The 24,293-nt window shown below is 34.5% G+C and overlaps 1 protein-coding gene across 1 annotated transcript in view; it reads left to right on the top strand.

The window, feature by feature from the left end:
- The first annotated feature begins 3,379 nt into the window (after nt 1-3,379).
- LOC138124386 (thrombospondin type-1 domain-containing protein 4-like) overlaps nt 3,380-24,293 on the top strand; it is a 193,482-nt gene continuing 172,568 nt past the window's right edge. The window contains exon 1 of the mRNA XM_069039413.1: nt 3,380-3,613. Coding sequence (XP_068895514.1) covers nt 3,588-3,613 — 26 coding nt within the window. The 5' untranslated portion in view covers nt 3,380-3,587. The remainder of the gene's footprint in view (nt 3,614-24,293) is intronic.

Below are 24,293 nucleotides of genomic sequence, written 5' to 3'. Positions count from 1 at the left end.
GTTCACTAAATGTGACAACATTTAAAAACATTTTATTGATTCCAATGGTCCAAATATTTTGTTTTTGTTTTGTCCATGGATATAAGAAAGAAAAATCAAAGGCATGTTGCCATTCGTTATTTGAGGTAAAACTGATATAAAATAATTGCAAACCTGATTACAATCATTCCTTTATTATAGCATTGACTACTATAAAACAAATAGTCAATTGAATTGATAAAAACTCAAAAATCTAATAATTATGAAATAATCTAGGGACTTTTGCGTAGCATGAGTTATGGTGGCATTTCTGTGAAATTTATGTCAAATGTCAAATGTTTTAATTATTAACAGGAGCTCGCTAGAGATGCCGGACGCCGGCCAGCGTACTATTACAGCAATACCGACGTAATACATACGTATAAAAAAAACACAAAAAGTTCCTTTATCTACTTTGAGTTACAAATAGGCTCATTATTATACCGAAGACAGTTTAATACTGAAGCATATTATTAAACTGTTTTTGGTAACTTTTAGCTTTTGTTATATTGGTAACATCAGCCGTTTGACGTTAGGCGTCAAGTAACGAATGAAGCTACGAGGTAAATTTAGTAAATATATCCTTACATTTACATTTGTGTAACAAATGTCTGTTGCCAACCCACGCGAAAGTCCCTAGTCTACTATGAAAGCTTGAGCAGCTGAATTTTCAGGGATTAGTAAAGCAAAGTAGATAAAATAGTATATTATACTCGTTTAACAAGACGTATTATCACATTCGCTACGCTCGTCGTGCTTTAAACACACTCATGTGATAATACAACGTCTTGTTAAACTCGTATAATAATATACTATTGTGACACTACTTTTAGTTTCACAAAGACTCACTTATGATACCAAAGTAGAAAAAATCTTTTTTAATACATATTGAAAATAGACAAAGCTGCACCTTTTGAGCCCCCATATACAGTGTGGAAACTTTAACTGGAATAAAATTCACAACTTGGACATGGGCGATTTTTGTAAAAAATCCAGAAGCAGGTCGATTTTTGTTTTACCCTGCCTACATTTTGGTGCATATGGTTTTTGCATATCTCCTCCCGGAAGTGCGCAACCACCCCTAACTTTTTTTTTCAAATGTAAGGGTATGCCAAGTGACATCTCGTTTGAAAGCCCTCTTCGCCAGGAATACAACGCACTATTTGCTCCCTGAATATTTTCAAAAAAAATACGTAAAAACCAATTTTATAAGTTGAATTCTATTTAATGCAACAAATGTTCAAAATGGGCACCGTTTCTTTCTTGGCAAATTGGAAATCAATAGTAACATGCATCCCTTACGTATTGTAAGATTTACGGTGAGATTTGCCTAATTTCATGCCTAATACGTTGCTTAGGGTTTTCAATACTGTTCGGTTTTAGGCATGAAATGAGGCAAATCGCACCGGAAATGTTACAAAACGTAAGGAATGCATGTTACTACCGATTTGCAATTTGCTAAGAAAGAAACGGTGTCCATTTTAAACATTTGTTGCATTAAATAGTCTTCAATTTATAAAATGGGTTCTTATTTTTTAGCACATAGGCTTTGAAAATATTTAGGAAACAAGTAATGGGTTGTAGCCCTTGCTAAGTAACCTTTCAAACGAGGTGTCACTTGGCATACCCTTCCATTTGAAAAAAAAAATAGGGGTTGTTGCGAACTTCCGGAAACAGATACGCAAAAACCATATACGCCAAAATGTGGGCAAGGAAAAACAAAAGTAGACCTGTTTTGGGATTTTTTACACAAATTACCAATGTCCAAGTTATGAATTTTATTCCAGTTAAAGTTTCCACACTGTATTCAAATCTAAAAGATAGTGACTTATTATTTTTCTCATAATTTTCTAGCATGTATTTTTTAGAGATTTTTTTAATTTAAAGAACATAATAAATGCAAAATAAAAAAAATAAAATATTGCTTTGTGCTTGTCGTGCCTGAAACAACTTGTGCTACAATGTAAGGTCTTATAACACTTGTATCATAAATCATAATATGTATAATATTATTTATGATGTTTAAACTGTTTTCGCCATCAAATTTGAATTTTACTCTATTTAAAATCGATTAAATCCATACATATACTTAATAATATACAGAAATACACAGTTATTGAAAGTCATAAATATTTTATAAGATCTTATCATTAACGTAGGGCAGCAGACGCTACTACTGAAATCAAATAATAAAAGTGCATTTAAAACAAGTTTCGCGATCTTGCTTCGAGAAATATCAAATTTTGGATTTGTGATGATATTGATTGTTTTTCTAATTGCAGGTGTTTACCGATTTTTGGAATTGTTGTCGTTTTATCATTTATTATAAAAGAATAGATTAAAAAAAAATTGTATTTTACTAAAAAAACTACATTCGAAAATGTCGTTACAATACTTACAAGTAAATATTTACACTACGTTGTCAATAGAATCAGATAAATTCTAATTGATATTGATGTTGAAATTAATTTCAATTAATTGGTAAAGCTGACTTCAGCAAAATTTTAATGAAATTGAAAAAACATTCTTTTCAATCAATACATTTGGTTGGATTTATTAATCATTATGGATTACATATTAAGACAATGGACCGTTTATATTATTGTATTAATTATTATTAACTAGTAGACAGATCATCATTTTGTTCCTGTTCATTTTGTCTACTTAGAGTAGGAAATTTATTATGCAATATTACATACTCACTACAGAGTTTTTTTTTTAATAAATCTATGCACTTTACTCATGATTAATGAAACATCAATTAAATTGTTTAAGCAAATTAGGTACTCTTTTACTATTTCTTTACTACTTTTTACTATGTATTATTTTTTAATTTGGAGAAATTTTTATCGACTATTGTTACTGTTATTATTTTTTCTCGTAAAATTTGAATTTTTGGTTTGAAAATAATTCGAAGGATATACGTATTTGAATTTTGCCTTGATGATTCACGGCCACGTCGAGAGGGACATTTCCCTCGGTGGGGTAGGTTCGAAGCGCTGACATTTCCACACCGCCGTGGGCCTCCAGTACCCCGAAAACGCTCTTACACATCGGTATTTTCTCCGTCGATTAGCGCGAATTTCCTGTACGAGTGTGTAAAAAACTGGAACCAGTCCCGCTAATTTATGGTATCGTCGCTGTGAGGTCCCAATAATTCACGAGCGCCACGTGTCCGTTCCTAAAAATTAATTTGAATGGCAATTTTCTTGGGTCGTTCCAGCCACTAAACTTTGGCAATAAAAGCTCATTGTTCCATTTAAAACAATATCCTCGACCGAACTGCACTAGGTTTGGGCACATGTCGAAATGGAATCTGATTGGACATAACAGACCAAGTCCGTATCGTCTACTGCTATACAACACACGTTTAGTTCCTTTTCGCTCTTCGCGCTGTTAAGCAGACCGGACAGGCTGCGGTGGTCCAAATTTCACACGTGACAGGACTTCAGGACGATTTTGTGCCGGTGCAGGACGATGACGGGGGCCTAGTGCGATGGCGGGATTTTTCGAATGTGTACGGTGATATGTAGTGTTGTGCTCCGTTTTCGTCCATTTCTGCCGTCAGGATGCACGTTCCTGCTGTTATCCTCAGGTGAGTGCGCCGAACCAGTCGATTATGTTAAAACGCGATCAATTAACGGTTTCATTAATTCGAATGGGACATTTCGGGCGGTCAGAAACGGACGACTCGCTCCTTTCGCCCGATTCTGCCGAATTCTGCAACGCTGAAATTCGGAGCTTTTTCAGACGAGAATGAGAATCCGGCCTCAAGGAGGCACGCTTCGGTTAATTTTAAAACATGACCTGTTTACATTGTTCCAGTGAAGAATTTATCCTGAAATGATACGAATGGAAACAAAAATTCGCAATTCCACTTAACATTTACTTTTCCTTCTAAATTCGACTTGGCACCGGTTCCTATTTGATTTTATTAAATTGTCACATCAAATGTTTTGATAAGTGGTTGTTCCGCAGCGCAGGCCCCACTCTCGACTTTGTCATCTGGTTTGTCACTGTTGGGAATTAAAACCCAGTGAGAAACACTTATCGAAGTCGTTCTAATTTTATTTTTTTGCGCGCTTTGTTTGACAGCTGAGATTTAAACAGTGACAGATTGACGTAGGTAGTTCTATTCTATTTTTCAGTTTTATTACTTTCTCACTCGCCGAAAATCGAACCAGTCCAAAAATATTACAAAATTCATAAAAATTTCTTTTCGTATTTTTGACGTGCCAACAAAAAATTCAAATAAATTTACTAAGCCATGAGTTATTACAATTTTAATTTTCACAGTATGGTTTTTGTCTTCATTACACCGTTGTATAGGAATTAATTAATTCATACACGGCGCGCCAATTGACAGATTGTAGAAATGTGGCAACTCTGGAGTCATCTGAGCAAATGAAACGACTCCGTAGCCGAAATTTTCTACAATACAGTCACGTAAGGCTTCTTCTTGATGTTGTTTTTATTTAGAGATAATGAGGTAATATGAGAGATGTAGCGGCTTTACAACAACGTAAGGTGATCACAACTAACCTCAAACTATGCACATGACATTTGTGTAGATAGCTGTCAAGCTTTGTTACAGTGTTGTCACGTTTAACCAGTTCCAGAGAGATTCGAATGTCAACGTTAATAATATTCGTAATTGTTGTAAATAAAATACATACGTACGTTTTCTGTACATATTTAAATCTTATTTAATCATTTGCATCGACTAATAAGTTGCTAACATTACAAAATATATTTTATTAAGTTAGCAAAGAACAAAATATCTTTTTGTGAGTAAATGTACAATTGCCATTATTTGCGTAATTTATTTGTATTGAGGCATTGAAAAATTTCGGATTTGAATAATTTTTGTGTATGTCTGACAGATCGTCGTAAAATGTTCGTGATGTGTCAATAATAATAATTATTAATAGATGTTAATTCATCACGCAACAAATTTTGCGTCACAATTCCGCTTTTAGCCAATTAATTAGCACCATCATCAATCAAAGCGCGTTCTGATTGATTCTTAATGCGATCTAGATTTATTGGATTTGACCCGGCTTGATAAATTAAATTTTTTCCAAATTTTCAATTTGACTAACCTTGAGTGATGAGTGAATGTAACACAAGTTATTGGTCGGGAGCTGTCAGATTTATTATTAATAATGTCTCAACATTGAGAAAAATGATCTCTTCCTGACACCATATATTACAGTTGTTGCGTTGTCTGTCTGGTATTTAGTTACGTGTTTATTTACAATAAATTTTGGACAAAGTTGTTGTGTGCAGAGTGAGTTACGGGTTCGAAAGACGTTTCTTTTGTGCTCCACGAGCTATTATCGCTTTATTGCACAATGTTTAAAATTTATTGTTGTCATGGAAGACATTGTTATTCAAATTCTCTTTGACTCTCGTTTGTATTTCAAAATTGCTTTGGAGAAATTGCCGAGAGTAAACACTGAAAGTAAGAATTTGAAATTTTCTCGTGGAGTGAGGAGGAGTCGCACGATCTGCGCCCAGTGATTCATGTAATCTTGTAACCTCGTTATTTACATGTCGCCGGTTACATTAATGTAAAAGCTTTAACGCAGCGCTGCTTCCTCTTTGAAACCGCACTTTATTTATACTATCGGGTTGTTAATTTTTCAAATTGGTTTTCAATTAAATTTTGAGCGTCTCTGTCGGTTGCGGTTTTGGCGGAATGACCCTAGAATGTATAAGGTCAATTAAAATTTCTAGGTAATTTTACACTTGTAAAAGCTCGAACAGTAGCAGACGTGTCGTATAAATATCTAGTCATCACGACGTGTGGAAGAGTTGGAATTGGTGTTTACACAGTGAGGAGTTCGATGACAAGAAATAAATTTTGGGACGTGGAACCATCAGTAATATACATTAATGTGGAATATAACCGTGTCCAAATTCCTAGTCATAACTTGATGAAGTAGGCACGTTTAAAATTTATTAAGCATCCGGTATTACGAAGGTATTTATGGTGACAGCGGTATGACAGAATTTTTCCTTATTGTGGACTTTACTGGCATTCTTATAGGCATAAATGAGTCTTCCGACACATGCAGATTGATGCTTTCCTTGTTTATTACTTACAGCATTAAATTCACTTTGTATAAATATATTTTTTTCGTTTTATTAACTAAGAGGGGACAATGACACATTTTACGTGTTTATAATTTGCAATTGTAAGCTTTTGTAAGCGTTTTATTTAATTTTTATAATTTTCTCCAACATTTTCTTTTCGTCTTTTGGTTTACATATTTTGTATGAGGTTAAGTGGCTAGACTTGGCCTCATTGTATTTTATTTTTTCATTAATAAAGACCTATCATAAAAGGGCACAGTATCGAGGCCGCAAGTAATGATGATTCCTTTGAAAGTAGTATTTTTATATTATCATTTATTTTGCTATACGCCCACTTTTTACACGACATCCAAGTGTCCTCATGCTATATTACGGATTACAAACAACACTGAAATCAAGTAATGTAGCTATGAAGCAACAAAAGACGGGTCCACCGGCGGCCACCCATCCAAACATTGATCGTGCTATCCGTTGCTAAAGTCCAGTGATTGTATGATGATCATTATTATTATTACTAGAGGTATTGGATTCTCTCATGGGCTGTGACCTTGGAAATATCTGCGCGAAGACGGAGCGATAAACCAGTGAAAAATCTGTAAATGAAAACTGAAAACGTCGACAACACCCTTAACTTCCTTCTCATTTAAAAAGTTGTGGCGTTTCGTTGACCTGAGCTGGGAGGAAAGTTTTGAAATAATTGGTGAGGTGTTTGAGATTTATAAAAATCATAAAATCAGTGATTTTGAAAAGAATTTCAAAAGTATTTTTTTTAAACATTGTCAACAGTAATTGCATTTAACTATGAGCGTTTAGATGTTTTCAAACATAAACTAGGCAAAAATGAATAGGGAATTTTTCCTTTTTTGAATTTTTTATAAATACCGTTTAAAATTTGTAATGAAATGTGTTACAAATATAACGGAAAATTTTCACTTAGGGTTGGCTATGGATCATTCTTTGTTTTCCGTTGCACCTTAGACACTGACAAGTTTGACATTTCAATAAATATTTCTTCTCTTAATTTGGTTATGTTTCAATTGTACTGACTGACATTTGTCGTTCGTTCTTGCGTGTGTCTAAAGTAACAGAAAAATAAAAACTCGTTCAAAGCCAACTCCAAGTGAAAATTTTAATAGTCACCCGTTATTAATCTACACATTAAATGTAATGTTTCAAGTACTTGTAAGATTTTAAATTTATCTTGTGTTTAAGAATACGTGGGAGGATTGAGGCAATTATTTTGCTTTCCAAGAGAAATTGTTGAATTCCCTATTCATTTTTGCCTAGTTTATTTAGCAGTGTAATAAAATTCATTTGCTACCACATAAATTATGCTTTTGGGATTTTTGCTATTTCAAAGTGACGTCGGTTTGAAATATCTTTGAAAATAAAATAGAGAATGTTGTTTCGTCCATGCCCTTCTATTATTATCCTCAAAGAATATTTTCCATTCCAAGGATGTTGAACAAATTTAGATTTTTTAAAGTTGTGGTTTTTAAAAGGACTATTGGAATTATTTTCATCATCATTTTTGGAATGATGTTAACAAATCAATAACGTTGTGTCGAAGAACATTCTGGGGAGTAGTATTGTCTCCATTAAGAATGATAGAACGAGTTCAATTTATATTTTATTGAGTGTGTTTTTTAATGTGGTAAATCTAATCTCAAGAGTAAAGAAGATAAAATGAGAAATTAAAAATAAACATCCCTTTGTGCCAATTATGACCAAATTGAAATCTTGATAACTTCTGATTTTATTTTTGAGCAAACGTAATTTCTTCAATTGGTTTTCAACATTTCAATTTAATGTAAAGGAGTATTTTGTTGTTTTTTTAGGGTTTGTTTTAGTGAGAAATAACAAATTTTATTTTATTAACGTTGCGTAAGCTTCAATATCGTAAAAAAGACCAAGAACCTTGGCACTGACTAGAGAGTAAATATTAGCTGATTAGCAAAATCCATAATAGAGTCTTGACTCGTAAACGTTTCTAGATAATTCTTGTTCGAAGCAATTTATTGCAACATTTCGAGCATCGGCGCTGTTCCATCACAAAGAACTGCCAATTGCGTGATAAGTCTAATTTCAATTGAGCATTGTTCGGTGGGATCGTGTGGCACTACAATTTTCCCAAGTTGCTGTGGTGTGGAGAGCGACGTGTAAGACAAGTCCAATAGAAAACCTGCAGTACCCAATAATTATCATATCCTAGGGTAATATTAACAGACAAGATCTAAGACATATCACAGTTCAACATCAGCATATTTACTGTACGGCGCTCACACATTCCAAGCCATTTTGTCAGTTTTCCCCATTTAAGGCTAATCGATGGTTTTATGAAGACCCAACACCATTAATATTTTGGGATCGTCGAAATTTCTGTAATAAATTTGTTCGCCGTGGTCGTGGAATGCGTAGAATTCGTAAAGTCGAAAAAAATATTTACAAAATTTTATTATTCCTCTGTTGACTTTGATAATAAATGCCGTCTTATCTCAACATCGCCTCCCGACATCGCTCATTTCGATCATACTGACGTGTTTAGATTGTACATTTTATTAACGCAATTATGCTTTTATGGCGCGGTTTTGTGAAAGATCGTCACTTCCTAACAGACCACTTCAATTTATACAAACACATTTTTTATACGATATTCAAGTTTAAGTGGGGCGATAAAAACGGTCCAGTCGAAATAAGTTTTATGTTATTTCGCTTTTCCAGGCCGGAAAATCGCATCTCGGGAAATTTGATGATGTTCTTGCTTTCAGCAAAAAGTCTTATGTGTTTACAAAACACGCTATCGCGCACCGGATCGCCGATTCCGTTCATTTGGCCCCCTTTGATGGTGCATAAAAGGCGGAAACGTTTTCGTAAGTCACGTCGTTTCCATTGTTGGGGAGGGATTCTTTACATGGACCCATCTTCAACTCAATCATGTGCCATCTACACTCGCCCGTTTCGAAAATAATTAGTCCTTGGACCGGCTCGGTGAAAAAAAGTCGCTCTTTCCTATTGTTGTCAGAGAGGCTGAAATGAATTGTATGTACGACTGCATTTTAGATTGTGGCTGACTATAAATCATGCAATCATCCGATAATAAGAGAGTGTCAAATAGAGTGGCCACACATAAATCTTAAACAAAAAGGAACTGTCTGGACTAGGTGCTAATGTGTTTTGACTAGAGGTAATTAATAAAACGATTCAGTCCTAGTTGGGCCATTGTTATTATTTCGAGACGGGGCTCAATTAATTTAAAATTATAATTCAAGCCGGGCTCCGGTACAGACACCCATTAAAGTATCATAATGCAACCACAGTTATTATCATATCAATTTTATTGGCACAATGCATTATTGAAGCCGTAAAATGGGGCACATGTGGCTGTTCAACGAACTGAAAATTCATGATTTCACACTTTTATTAAGTGTGGACGAGTTTTAAAGTCGGTCGCAGCGACCGAATCATTAGAGGGGCCACAATCAGTGCTGGAAAAACAAAATGCCAGAAAATATCCAGTCACATCTTCACGTTGGCTTTTCTTTTAAATTGTTTTCATCAGTAAATATGACACTGTTTACGGCTAACCTATGCAGGGTATTTCAGGCGTGATAATGAGCCCAATGGAATTAAAAATGCAACCCACATTACATTTCCAAAATTAACATGGATATTTGTTTTTTGATTTAAAAACCATAAAACACGGTTAACTGTGCAGTTTAGTCAATTTTGACATAAACGTCATTCGCTTGGTTAAATGAAATTGTGTAAAAACGAAGAGTTTTGGAGAAAATGTTTATTGTCTGCATAAACGCGCAACGGCAGAAGTATTTTTATTACATTCGCTATATGTCTGTTTTCATACATTTGGAAATGTATTGTGGGTTGCATTTTCAATTCCGCCGGGCTCATTATCACTCGTGAAATACCCTGTATCTATTTCGAAACTAAAGCAATACAGGGGTAGAAGAAGAAGGAAGAAAGAAAGAAGAAAACACGTAAAAAGGAGATCAAACAAAAATGTTGCAAGTAGTATTATCGTGAATGCATAATATTGCGCATAAAAGTGAAATCAATTCTGCTTCACGTGAAGTGTTTGGTAAATACGAGCAGTTTTATGGTTTGTAATTTTTTTTATATATGTACATACAATAACGATTGTAATTTTTTAAATCAATTTCTTGTTGTTATTTGCCAGTACGTTTATATTCCGAAAATAATTTGCCTATCATAAAGTGATCCATGTGGCACAATTTTCTTGTGATAAGCATTCTGCTTGTAATGGATATTGGTTTTAATGAGAAAAAAATCTCCCAACAAATTCGCATTATGTACTTCATGTTAGATTAGAATTTTTTTAAGGCGGTGGTTTTATAAATTTTTGCACATTAATGTACATATTTATGAAAATTTCGTTGAAAATATAAAAATTAAGATAATCAAACTCATTTATACAGGGTGTTTTCGAAGTTGAGGAGTTCCTTGTAACACAAGGTACTATACATTGTTCTTAAGAATTTTAGCCTAAATCTTCTTAGTAAAACGTTTGTATTAACGGAGATAATTTATTGTATATTTTTATGGTTTTCTAAAATTTTGAGTCGCTCTGCGTACTCTCTGGACGCCGCAGCTGCATTTTGAAAACGTGATAACATTGCCCATATACATTAGCAACATATCCGTGGGCTCATTATTTTCGTAATGATAAAGCAATTCCGACTAATTAGGTGACAACTCTGACAGTATTTTTGATTAACGTCCATGCTAATTTGATTTTTTTTGTCAATTCTAATTTCTAACAAATCAGCGCCAATTTGAGCAGGACCGGTTTCAAAAATTTCAAAAAAATTAACTCATTGTATCTTTAATGCCGTACACATTTTAGTAAGGTGATTTTGGCTAAAACTCTTTAGAACAACGCATACTATCACATGTTAAAAGGAACACCTCAACTTCGAAAACACCCTGTATAGGGAAAGTTTGAAATGTTTTTGCATGTTGAATTTTGAATTATTTAAAAATTATCGAAGTCTGAAAAATTCTTACTTAAAGTAAGACCAGTAAAAACAATAATATTACTAATCACTCTATAGGCCGTGCCAAACCCAAATAACCACCACCTGTTGAATTAAGTTGATGAAAACAAAATTACACTAAATATATAATGGCAATTTTGATATTACTGTAGAATGCTAGGACCAATCAAATCTGAGTACACAACGTTGCGGGTTGATTTTTTGGATAGAATGCAGTGTTGGTGGTTATTTGGTTTTGGCAAAGACTATACGGTCATTGTTCACTTTAACTACTTCTGGAATTTTCGCGTTTTTTCTGGCTAGACAGCCTCAGGGCGTCCTCCTAGATCGTTTCCCGCAATTCAAACCTTGTGCAAATGAATTTTCCTTACCCTTTAGTTATACTAAGACATTGGCGCGACCTTGACGCGACCCTGAAACACAACGAGAGAAAAAAAAAGGCATTTGCACAAGGTTTGAATGGTGGGAATGGTCTAGCCAGAAAAAACGCGAAAATTCCAGAAGTAGTTAAAGTGAACAATTACCGACTATACTTTATGTAGTTCCTTGAAATCATTTTTATAATTACATATCTAAAAAGCATATTTCCTCAAAGTAATGTTTCCAGGAAGATTACTCGGAATACATAGTTATCAAGAGTTATTGCTCAGTCTCAATATCTTGTATTGACAACAAGCATCACTTGAGAGATTTTTGATGAAGTAGTTAGTACAATACAAGGAACAATTATGCAATAGAGTGAATAATGTGTACTTGAAATAAATTAAAAAATCTATTATCTCAAACCTGAAGTTTGGTTAATCCGTTAACGACAACGTCTACACACATACATACATACATACTATCGGAGGAACCAAATTTAAAAAAATCTTGCAAAATCTGATTGGAAATTATTTTTTTTCAAAACATGCTCAAAGTAGATCAAATGAATTTTTGTAAAAATTAACTTTTTTTTTTTTTGAATAGAAGGAATATGAACCAAAGAACATTCCAGATGGTATCCAAAAAATTGGTACTCATTCTATTTTGTAAATCATAACACGTACGCCCCACATAATTTTATATTTTTGAAATCATTTTCGAAAATACGAATTTTATGCATCAACTTGTTTGGAGATCCAATTTTATGGTTCACGCACATTCAAATATCGATATTACTTAATAATCATAATTTAAGATTCTTACCAGATCTCAAATCTATTTTAGTTTGGAGTTTATAGGTTTTCATTTAATTTTATGACTGTTTTATAATTCTCGTGCAAGTAAATTTCCATTGCTTATAAACACAAAGGACCAAATTAAACCCACGAACTTTTCTGCCAACAGTATCAACACAAATTAATTACATAATAACAGAAAATCCGAAATGAAGGTAAAAATGTTTTGAAAATCACCTGGTGATTTTTATTCGTTCAACAATAATTGTTACAAATTGTTTTATTGCAAAAGTCATATTTGAAAACAAGAGTTCGTTGGCAAATTATATTTAAAAAGTACAGTTTCAGTAAATCTAAAATTGATAAGCCAAGCAATAGTACCTAATTCAGAATATGTAACTCTTCGTAAGCCAAAATCGCTTGTTCACTCTTTCGTAATATTTGTAATAATTTTTTGGGTCAAAATTGATTTCAAAGCCTAACATCAAGATCTGGTACATACCTTACCTAATATTATTCGTGACATTATCCAATAATGTACGTTAATTTCTCATTGAATGGTCTTCTTGTGATGTGGCAATAGAAAATTTGCTCCACGTGTATTTTCGGCGTCCTTCGTAAGTCCAGTAAATATTTTTATTTATAGTTGGTAAGTCGTAACTGACGTCATCAAACGAATACTAGTTTGTAATCTGGGAAATGAAACGAGATCAACACAAAGAAAATAGGTGACATTGGTACTACATTGTTATCATCCCACGAAAGAACTAGAACACAACGGCGGTCAAAACCGATTTAAAAATAGTGTAGGCCAATCATGTTGGAGTTTTCCGGTACACACAGAGAAGCAACAATCGATCATCGAGTATCAAAGTTAACAAGAATCAACAATGTGCAATGTGTTGGAATTTTTGTGAATGAAACAAGGCGCAACATTGAAGGAAACGACTCATATTTCACAGAGCCTCCGTGACGTGAATTTACAACTTCAATGGGTTCCAAATCCTTGTTTACAAAGTACCGGAAGAGTAGGCGAGACAGCTGGTGTTGCGAATAATGGGCCGAAGGTGTTTTTCCAACCTTATCGACGGGCCCATTATCCCCCAATAAAAATAAATTTGCCAGCGTAAAATTAGAAAACGCAAACACTTTCAACTAGGCCAAATTGAATGATCCCAGAAATCGGACAATAAACCTAATTAGTACCGGCACGTTCGTTCTGGTAAAAAATGGACGATGCTCTTCTGTTCATCCCAGTGAAACACAACACCAAACATTATTTTTTGTCGAACGCGTGCTGCTTATACAAATTACAACATTCGCACCGACTTTTTCATTCGGTCTGTCAGCACCGGAGTTTCGGCTGGTTCGAACTGAGTTCGGTGATATTTCAGTGTCGAACTAGCTACAGAGAGGCTTCATTAATTACGGATGCGAGCCCGGAATAATGTTTTTATCATATTGTTAGGTCGTGGTTGAAAATTTGTACGAGTTGACGTGGGCGTGACTCGTTTTTTTCGGTGTCGACCACGAAATTAACTTGTAATATTTTATTTATCTCGATTTTTAAGGCGCCGGTGTGAAACGGGTTTATCAACACGTAATAAGTCGTTTGGGGGAACAGTTATTGTGGTTTAGCATTACCATGGATCATTAACGACCGATTTTACGGCACGGGCGTAAATCCAATCTATCTATTGTTTATATACAAATAAATAACCACCGGCTGTATCGCTAGACCATCATTTCCGATTAGTAATTGAGTTTTGTTGGATTTATTTGTTGCATCCTTTATAGTAAATGAGCAATTTTATTTGTCATTAGCTTGTGCGCCTGTGACTTTGCTCGCCTGTATTAATTAACCCTTTGAAGGCTACTGTGGTACGTATTGGATGATTCAAAATGATTGTGGTCAAGTATGGCAACTATGTGAATGGGGTAGGGTTCATATCGCACGTTCAAATGAAATCCTGGGCTGGGAAGGTGTTGGAAATCGTCAATTGTTGTGCTTTTTAAAGCGTAGATTAATTGGAGCATGTTGACAGCTAACCTAAAATTTAGAGCCAAAAATGTTTTCTTTTTTTCTTTCTTTGCAATGTTTTACATCAAAAATAGAATAACGTAACGATTCCTATTCTCGAAGCAAATATCTAAGGGCACCCTTTGCTGAAAACAAACATGTTCAATTAACAAATGTCATTCGTGTCAAACGGCGGGAAATTCAAACTTTACACTGTTCTAAACGGTTTAATTTTTTCAACGGCTACTTAGCCCGGGATTTCATTTGAACGCCCGATATTTGTATGTATGACATTTCATACGCGTGCATTTGATTTTTTAAATTCAATTGCACTATGGCCAGCTCCATTAAACTTATGATTATTATTATTATCATAGGTTTAATGGAGCTGGCCATGATTGCACATTGATTTGACAACTTTCAAAATTGCACGCCTATGAACTGTCAAAGAAATGTCACCTCTATCCTACCCACACAATTGCCACATAAATTTTCGTACATAGTTGCCATACTTGGCCACAATCATTTTGAATCGCCCAATATTCTAAATTTTTGCATTGACAGTTAACGCGCTCAATGAAAGTGTTTAGGAATGTAACCTCAATATCAGATTGATAGCACATTCAAAATTTAAAGCAATTAAGAGATTAGAAGTAATCTGGCAACTAATCGTACCTTAGACCATAAAGAGATTAAAATGTCATTTCTGTGAGGTGACACGACCGCATTGGTTAAATTAAATTCAACGAAATAGAAATGGGTGAGGAGAGCTTACTACACCACATATTGTCGACACAGATTTATCGTTACTGCGCAGTTTGCTGACCTCATGTTGTGATGAAACCAAGTGTAGAACGCAATTAGTACTTTTCTTTTTTTACCAAACGTTGAAGGAAGAAAATCGATGTGTTAGTTTTTGAGTTAAGTGGATTCAAACAGAGAAACACATAGACAAAAATTATAAAAAAAATTACATTTTATTGATATCTTTCTAAATAATGTGTTTGGAAAATTAACCTCATTAGATAAGAATGATAATGGTCCTGGTAATGCATTCCCATTACATTTCTTCACTTTAGTGCCACGTTATCTAAACCTTTACTGATTGTGTTCAGTAAGTCATTATCATCTTCGTCGAAATTTGCTGATTTAAGTATGAAAATTTTTACTAAATATGTCTGGAGTCTTGTTGTGAACTTCATTGTATATACAAATATACAGAGTGTCCCAACGATCTGTACACCGAAGATTTTGTTTCGACCGTAGAAGGTACAAAGAAAATTCCAACAGATGAGAAGAGAGTTGTCCTACTAAAAGTTAAAAATGGCGACACAAGAATATTTTTTTCGAAAGCTGACTTGACCCGACAATCATTTATAGATACCCTGTATATTATTTGGGATTTGTATGTATGTATTTTTAAATGTAAAAAACAGAAGAAGCTTGTATTACACCTTGACTCATCGTCGCAGGTATTTTTATTTTTATTCGTACGATGTTGTGAAGAAAGTATTTTTGTGGTCAATAAATAAAGTGAGTAATCTGAATGTGGAAAATTCTTACACGGCGTAACGTTCGTCCTGTAATAACCTGTAGGAAGTAGCCCATTTTCCTGTCAATCAAACGAACGTGATAAGTGTTTTCAACCTGTCAAAAACAAATAGGAAATCGTAAAATAACAATTCATAAAATGACTAAATGCAGTGGCCCGGAACGTGCGAACGTGACTATATTTTGTATTTCGAAGCGATTAATAAATGTGTAAAATTTTTACGAGGGTATTTTGTTAAATTTTTTTACGTGAAATTAAATCCCCCCACGTACGTGTTAAAATTGTGACCCAACAGGAGCTTCATGTGTTCTCTGCGAAATAGGAAATGCCGTCAGGTGTTGTAGATAAGAAAACCATTATGGTCTCGGATGCGATTTTGAGTTCCACACAGTAAAAAGACAAGAATATCGCAGAAACAACTTGGAAAATCTATCGTAACAGACTGGCCAGCAAGAAATTCAAACCTGATGCATCCAGACTTTTGCAACTTCCTGAAACAAAGTTACATTATTTAATTGAAACAAAATGCAGTGAAGATGACGTACGCATAATTAACAACGATGTGCAAAATAGGTTCAGAATTAAAGCGTCATATTTTTAGAATAAGAACAAGATTATTAAATTTTTTCTCGGTGTTTAAAGTACATTAAAGTAAAATAAAATCAATTACAGTTGATAACCTTTCAGAAAATGTGTCACCATGGACATTAATAATCTTAAGTCTATAATGGAACAAATTGTTATTTACTAAATTAAAGAGACAGCTATTTTTAATCTATTGAAAAAACTTCTTGACCTTAATTGTAGTAAATTTCAATTATCTATTTTTACTGGATAACATGTGTACATGCTTTTTAATAGTTATCGCCAAGCAAGACATAAGAATATTTATTTGTTTTCCAAGCGAAGACAAGCCGAAAAAATATTCATAACGCGTTAGGAATTTAGTGGATTGACTTTAACACGTGATGAGAATTTTTATTATACTCTGTAGAGCATAGAAGAGCGTTCCTGATTAATATACTTTTTAATTTTGAGTAAACGGTAGAATATGTTTTTTAACGGAAGTAATAAATTATGTTTCTTGGTAGGGTTTAATTGTTATTACATCTTAATCATGCATAATTCAGTTAATAATGTTATATGAGTTGTAAATGTGAAAAATAATGTTTAACAAAAATTAGGTAGGACAGGAAATCAGAAACATTTCTTTTAAGTATTACGACGTTTTATCTCACAGGTGCAACTATTGCAAAAAATCCACGAAATGAAGTTTCATTCAAGTAAAATGACAGCTGTCAAATTTAGTCCCTTGTGAGTAATTTATGTCAAGTTAAATGCCAGCTGTCAAATTTACACACTAGTGTGTACTTTATCTCACTTGTGATTAAAATTTGACTTACTTCCGTCACCGAAAACAATGGTCTAAGGTAGCTCAAAAACTCCACCTGTAAGATAAAGACTATTTCACTCCTTATAGAGTATAGTTATACTGTTTATGGTAATAATGAAAAAAGTCAAAAAAATATCGGGTAGTTTTTTTTTTCACCTCATAGTGGGCGTTGATGAGTCTGCGAGTTTATGAATGCACTATACAGGTTACGGATTACGGATCAGCTGTTTAAATCTTACGTTTTACACGAGTGGTTCACAATCGATTCTTCAACGCCTACTACGAGGTGGAAAAAAAAACACTCAATACAAGGTGTGAATAATTTGTTATTAGGTACTATTATTTCACTCCGGAATATTATTTCACTTTGAACATGCATTGGCATAACCAAATCATAAGGATATATTGAAAACGACTGTAGTTGTCTTAAGGTTTTTGCTTTAGAAATGTCAAATTTTGTGTTATGATGGTGATTTTTTCTCATTGCAGACAGTCTTAGTAAAAATATTGTATGGAACTCATGCATAAAATTATTTTTTTTTTTACTTATGGGATTGTCTGAAACTTCCCATTCGTGGAAAAAGTACTACTTTATGCACTTGTTGCATAAATTACTGTTAAAGGTCTTATAGAGATGGCAATCAAAGACAAATTCTGAATGTAAGAATATGTTTCAAATTTAATTGTGTAGAACAAATTGAGCTAAATGTCAGTTTGTAAAGATCAAAATAAGAAAGGGATTGCCGCATATTAAAAATTCCCTAAGATTAACCTTGCGCTTTGTCCGACATTTTGGAAAATGCCGGCAAATTTTCAGTTCTCCACTTAAACCGTTGATAATAAATAAGATAATAAATTTTATGCTTGGTGAAATAAATTTTTGATGGATTGGTGTAAACGGATAATGAACAATTTTCTTCGAGTTATTGGCAATTAACGGTTATCTTGAGTTATTATTAACTCCAACATTTTCTAAATTTACTTCGATGCCATATTTTGGTTTTCTTTGTTCATTCCTTTAGAAACCGTATTTGATTCGATATTTTCCAATTGAATAAAAAAATCATTTTCCTTCGTAAACCCGCTAATAGATTTAAATTTAAATAATGACGATGAACAATAAATTATAATCACATGCAGCGTTGCTAAGATAATATAATAATAATAATACTCCTTTATGGTCCAAGAGAAAAACAAACTACAGGACAATAGGTACTTACGTAACTTAAATATTAAACATACAAAATAATAAATTAATTTAACTTTAGAAATTAACAAATATATGACAAGAGAAAAAATAAAAATAAAAAGTAAACCGAAATTCTTAAACAATTACATAACATTAACAAAACATGATCCACATCTGCATATTATGTATTGAAGAACGGAAAATGTTTGTTTTTGCAGTTGGTAAGCGAAAAAGTCCCCTGCAAATACAGTTTTTACTAAAAGTTTTTGTCCTGTAGGTGGCTTATTTCACATTTCCACCATTAGCGATTAGAACAAAATTTCATCAATACTAGTCACGAAACTACCGTGTGACTTTTAATGATTGAAATTATTTTTGTTCGGTTGGCAACACATTTGCGATTTTATGTTAGTACAGTTGACTGTCAAATTGCCATTATTTATTTCTACAATCTTAACCTAAAAAGCGAATCAACAGACAACTCTTTGACAAATGGCTAGGCGTATCAATTATTCGGGAGTGCCAACCCACTACATTTGTCGCAATCGAAGTCTCCCGGTAGGTACTTAACGGATTTTTAAATGTTAATTACTCGTGGATGCAAGTGTACCAAGTCCCTTGCTTGTCATATTTTTAATTTTTTCTTTTTCCTGTTTTTTGGGATAAAATGTACTACATATAGTATACATACATACTTTTGAAAGGACTAGATGGCATTTCACTGCAAAATTTTTTACAGAAAAATTTTTTGGAGCTTAGTGTAGTTTATTATTTTTTTACCTTTTACGATCATGCACAGTGTAAAACATTCAATAACTAAATCTTAACCTATCCGACCAAGTTAAGGAGAAGAAAGAGATTGATAAAATCTTTTCATTTCGCTTTAGCGAAACTACTCCTGATGCTCTTGGTATTGTAACTATCAGATTTTAACCTAGTTCGCTATCCTTCCCGAAAATACCATTCTGGAAATTAATCCCTACGTACAAATAATTCATTATCTCAATTTCTCTATTGACCGCCATTCTTCATGTTTATGGCTGCTGAACAGGCTCTTGCTGCAGTAATTTAATTACTTGTATTTTTGCCCCTTACAAGGACATAAAACGTAGCTCGTGCTGCGCCATTGTTGTTTTGCGTTGGGGAAAAAGCTCTTCTTAAATTCGGCAATCGAATTATGGAACGCCTAAACCGGAAGAAATTTAATAAAACAAAGAGAACTGATGTAAGAGACTGTTTTGTTGTTTAATCAAATCGACTGGAGTCAGTTTTCGTCATGGTTGTTTATAGACTGGGCCAGTATTTAGTCGCCCGTCTAGACTGGCGATTTTTGTTGGGTCTACGAGACCTCTGACCCAGCTGTCTCGTCTTTAGAACTTAATACGGCTCCCTTTAACTCTATTATGTCAATAAAATATTAAATTTGCCTTTTATTATGACTGATGAGGAACCAGGCCGAAAAAATCGTTTTAATTGCCGTGATCATAAACGATCCTTCAAACATTATGAAACGATAAATAATAATGAAAGCAAATGTGCGTTGAGCAATTCTCAGAATCGTAATTCAAGAATTACATAATCGCAACTGGTAAATAATCGAAGGAAGCGATAACGTAGTCGCATCATCGATCGTAATAGGAAATGCACTTGAATTGAGTCTGATCTGCCTTACAATGTCATCATTATAGATAATAATATTTTAATGTTGTTTTGTATTTTTTTTTATAGATGACCTCTTCGTCTTCGCTCCGAGCAACATTATTCTTCTAGTCATGTCTTTCGAGTCTCTCATTCATAACAGGAACAGATTTATAATAATAACGCAAATACACCTTGCCCATAAATCACATTAATTTCTATTGACCTATCGAGAAAGCCCATTTAAAACAATTACGATGTTACCTCCGTTGGACGTGTTGAAGTCACGAGAAAACGGTAATTTACGGCGGTCACGGAGAGTAAATAAATTAGAAGTAATGGCACTGATAAAAAAATTGTTTCAGATAAAATCATTTAACGTCAATTTTAATTGAGATATTTTATTAAAGCGACGGTAACATCGGAAGCGGTAAGGAAGGGGTGTGGACAGCAACACCCTTTTCAAGTTCTCAATTCTATCAATAATTCTTAGGAGATAGCAGGTCTACTGTCGTGATACGAAGTAGAACTTATTGAAGTTTAAAACGTTGCCGAAGTAATTCGGAGACATTAAAAAGGTAGCAAACTACAGTTTTACACGGTAAATCAGTGGAAAAGTGACATTTTACACCTCGTGCCGTTTTAAATTAATGTAATATGATACTTACGTAAATTCTACGCTTTATTGCTTTATTTGTCCTCCGGGCTTTCGGATTCCAGATAACGAACACAAAAATTAACATTTTTCCCCTATCCTCCACGCCTTTCTTTTCTATCTTTTTCTATCCTTTCCCTCCTCTTTCACATCTCTTTCATCCATCTTATCTCCCTGCCGTCTTCATTTAGTAATTTCTTCCCGTTCCTTTCTCCCCTTCTCTCTCTTTGTCTGTGTCTTTGTCCCTTTTACTCAGTTCAACATTTATCTATCTTCCTTTTGCTCCTAATATATTTTTTTTTAGCCTTTCCCCTTTCCTATCAGGTACCTTTACGGTCGGCTTGTTTTTCTCATTTTTTCCTGTAGTGCGGCGGGGCTCCCCGACCACCCACGCCCACCTTTTCTCTTCTCCTCTTTCTGGACGACACAACACGAATACAACAACACACAACATCCATGGGAGGGAGGCCCATCCGGCCTGGGATTCGAACCCTGCTGACGTCGCTCTTCCTTCCACCACCCTAACGTCAGCCCCTGATAGACATACACACATCCATGGCCCGGCGGAGGTTCCTTCCTTCGAAAAAAGCCTCCCCTTCGGTGGGATTCGAACCCACTGGCGCCGGGACCGCGACCTCGGAGCACTGTCTCCGACAGCCATGCGGCCACCGAGCTACCTCCTTTTGCTCCTAATCTTTCCATTTCTTCACTGGCATACCCGTTTCTCTGATAGTATTTCTCTCTCCCTCTGTTTCTTCTCCGTATTGTTCTCATTTCTTTCCAGTTTTCGGTTAGTATCCTGCACTTTTCCCTTCCATCGATTTTGTCTTCAAACTTTGGCGTTCTCTTTCCCGCTTTCACTCTCAGCCTTTTCCTCTTACATTCTTCCCTCACTATGTAAACCTGGCGTTTCTCTGTCCACTCCTAGCACCTCTGTCAAATATTTTTCTTGCACTTTCTCTACCTCTTCTTATTCCTTCTTGTTCCCAAATCTCTGCCCCGCACCTACATCAATATACTCTCTATCATGCTCTCAAACATCATCATTCTCCTCCTAAAATCACCTCCCCACTTTCTCTCTCCTATTCCCTAAAACATCCCACTACCTTATTTGCTTTCCTCATTATCTCTCTGATATGTGCCTTGTCCGTGGCTCTTTCATTGAATGGGTAACCCAAATATTTGAACGTTTTATTGTCGTTTACTTGTTTTATTTTCCGTCCTCGCAGTTCCACTCATTCTCTTCAGTCTTCCTCATTCTCTTATTGAACACCATTATTTTCGTCTTCTCAATATTCACTTTCAGCTTTTTCTGCCTCACATACTTTCCCAGGTTCTCTTTCATTTCTCGTTCACCCTTGCCACAATTACCAAGTTGTCCACAAACGCCAGGCGCCACACTTTCTCTCTAGACTGGATTAGTGCAAGAAATTTTCAGATTCTGCAGAACTTTTTCTTTTTCTATCCGTTTGATGGACTGCTTTTAATAGAATTTGAATAATGCAATAACTGTGATAATCTATTTAATTGAATCCATATATTTTCTTTGTGTTCATTGATATGATTAGTAACCATTAACGGACACATTTTTATCACTAGTAGTCAATGATAGGTCAACAAAAATATTTGACACTTAATCTAAATAACGTGTCCATAACCTTAATTTACAAAGGCGGTTGAACATACATTAACTCCAATGTAGAACCATTATTATTTAAAAACAAAAGATTTGGCGTCCTTGGAAAAGGTATTTTCTACTTTATTGTTCAAAGCTCTTCAGGGTGAAAGCGTTCTCATTGAACATAACATTTTTTTCACCTTTCCTACTTGATGACATCGGTGTTTAGCACATTATTCTCCTATTACATACAGTCTATCACTGCGACAAATAATAATAATAAAAAATTTCGAAAAAATAGTCAACTCTTATTATTCTACTGCATATTTTGCAGTTTTGACACTGGATAAGATTTAAGTCTATCGTGAAGAATTCTGTGACGATACAAATCAATGCTTTCGCGTGTCACAACAATTCTGAAATGACCGACATTAACTGAAGAAATTTGGGATGGTGAGCTTGACAAATGAAGATGTAGATAATTTAGAATCTGGCGTTTTTTGCTTAATTAATCTAATTAAAACATAATATTCTCTAGTATGGTAGATAATTAAAAATACATTGCTCTCGTAAAATATAAAAAAAAATCTATGAATAATGACCTTGAACTGTAAGCAACAAAAATGAACAGATTCTAATTTGTGGTTCAGTTTCATCGGGTTTTTTTTTAGACGAGAACGACTCCTGCCCATTGCCCCCTCTGAAGCATTGCCGTCTAAAGATAAATTATTAGTGCTAAAGACTCATTAGAGATGGAAACGAATCGGTTATTTAATAGCCAATTTATTTCTCCATAATGTAGACTAATTAGTATTTAGTTGTCTAATTTACACAATAAATGTTTTGGACTAGTTCCAGTCGGACAACATTGTGCCGAACTGTTCCTGCAATAAAAAATAGTTTAATTTGTTGTTATAGGAGGCGCCCACGTTGTGACGCCACCGGAGTCAATATTAAAACCTTCCAGTTCCTCCCATTAAATGTCGTTCGCCGTTTGGAAATATCGTCCACTAAAAATAGAACTTGAGCTGTACGCATTGGCATTTTTTTAAATCGCGATCGTAACTATGCAGAGTGTGATTTGGACGTGTTCGCCTCAAGAATGGACCGAGGAGCGACGCTCCGTCCGGAAGGACAAACCGAAGATCACCGCTGTAAATTAATTGTCTCAAATTCTATTATAAAGCAATAACAGTTAACCGTTAGAGCCTACCGAAACGTTTGTCTGGACGATGTAATTAAAATAAGTGAAAAATGCGGGGTCAATGTTCAAATCTCAATTATGAAGTGGAACCATTGCTCTATTTATAGGCACCGTAAAGGATTACCTCATTTCGGAAAACGGGAAATTAATAGGGCAGATAATGAAGCAGCGGCGAGTTTTATCACTGGAATTGCAATCAAACGGTGCACTGTTTATGTTTATTGACTGAGAAGGTCGAGATTTCAAAAATTGATTCTTTACGCAACGTGGGACACCAAAGAGGAACAGTTTGTGATTCTGTGGTACTTTGATGGAATTTTTTGTCATTAGGAAAGTGATGGTCCGCATGGATAGTTGTGTTTTTGGTCGCATTACAAAGGTGGATTCAATTTACCTGGGACGTGAATAATTGGGAGAAATTGTGGAGGTTTACCTGGATACAAAATGATCAACCCTTGTTTTGTCCCCTTGTCAGTTGACTTATGTGGGTAGAGATAAGCTGGCGGTGTTTTTGTTTAATCTTGTGCTAACTACTAATTGAAACAAGCTACACTCAATTTAATGGCTTTGTTGTGAGACGGAAAGGAAATTATTTGCTTCTTTTATCGATTAGGCCGAGACCTTTGACAGACTAAAAAATTACTCGATCGGAAATTGGAATTAGGTGAAGGAGATAAAATCGTAGGCAATTTAATATAAAGGAAAACCTGCGTTTAG

Source organism: Tenebrio molitor, chromosome 2 (assembly GCF_963966145.1).
Source record: "Tenebrio molitor chromosome 2, icTenMoli1.1, whole genome shotgun sequence".
NCBI lineage: Eukaryota > Metazoa > Arthropoda > Insecta > Coleoptera > Tenebrionidae > Tenebrio > Tenebrio molitor.
Note: the sequence above shows the minus strand (reverse complement) of the source record. Positions and strands in the feature narration are given on the sequence as shown.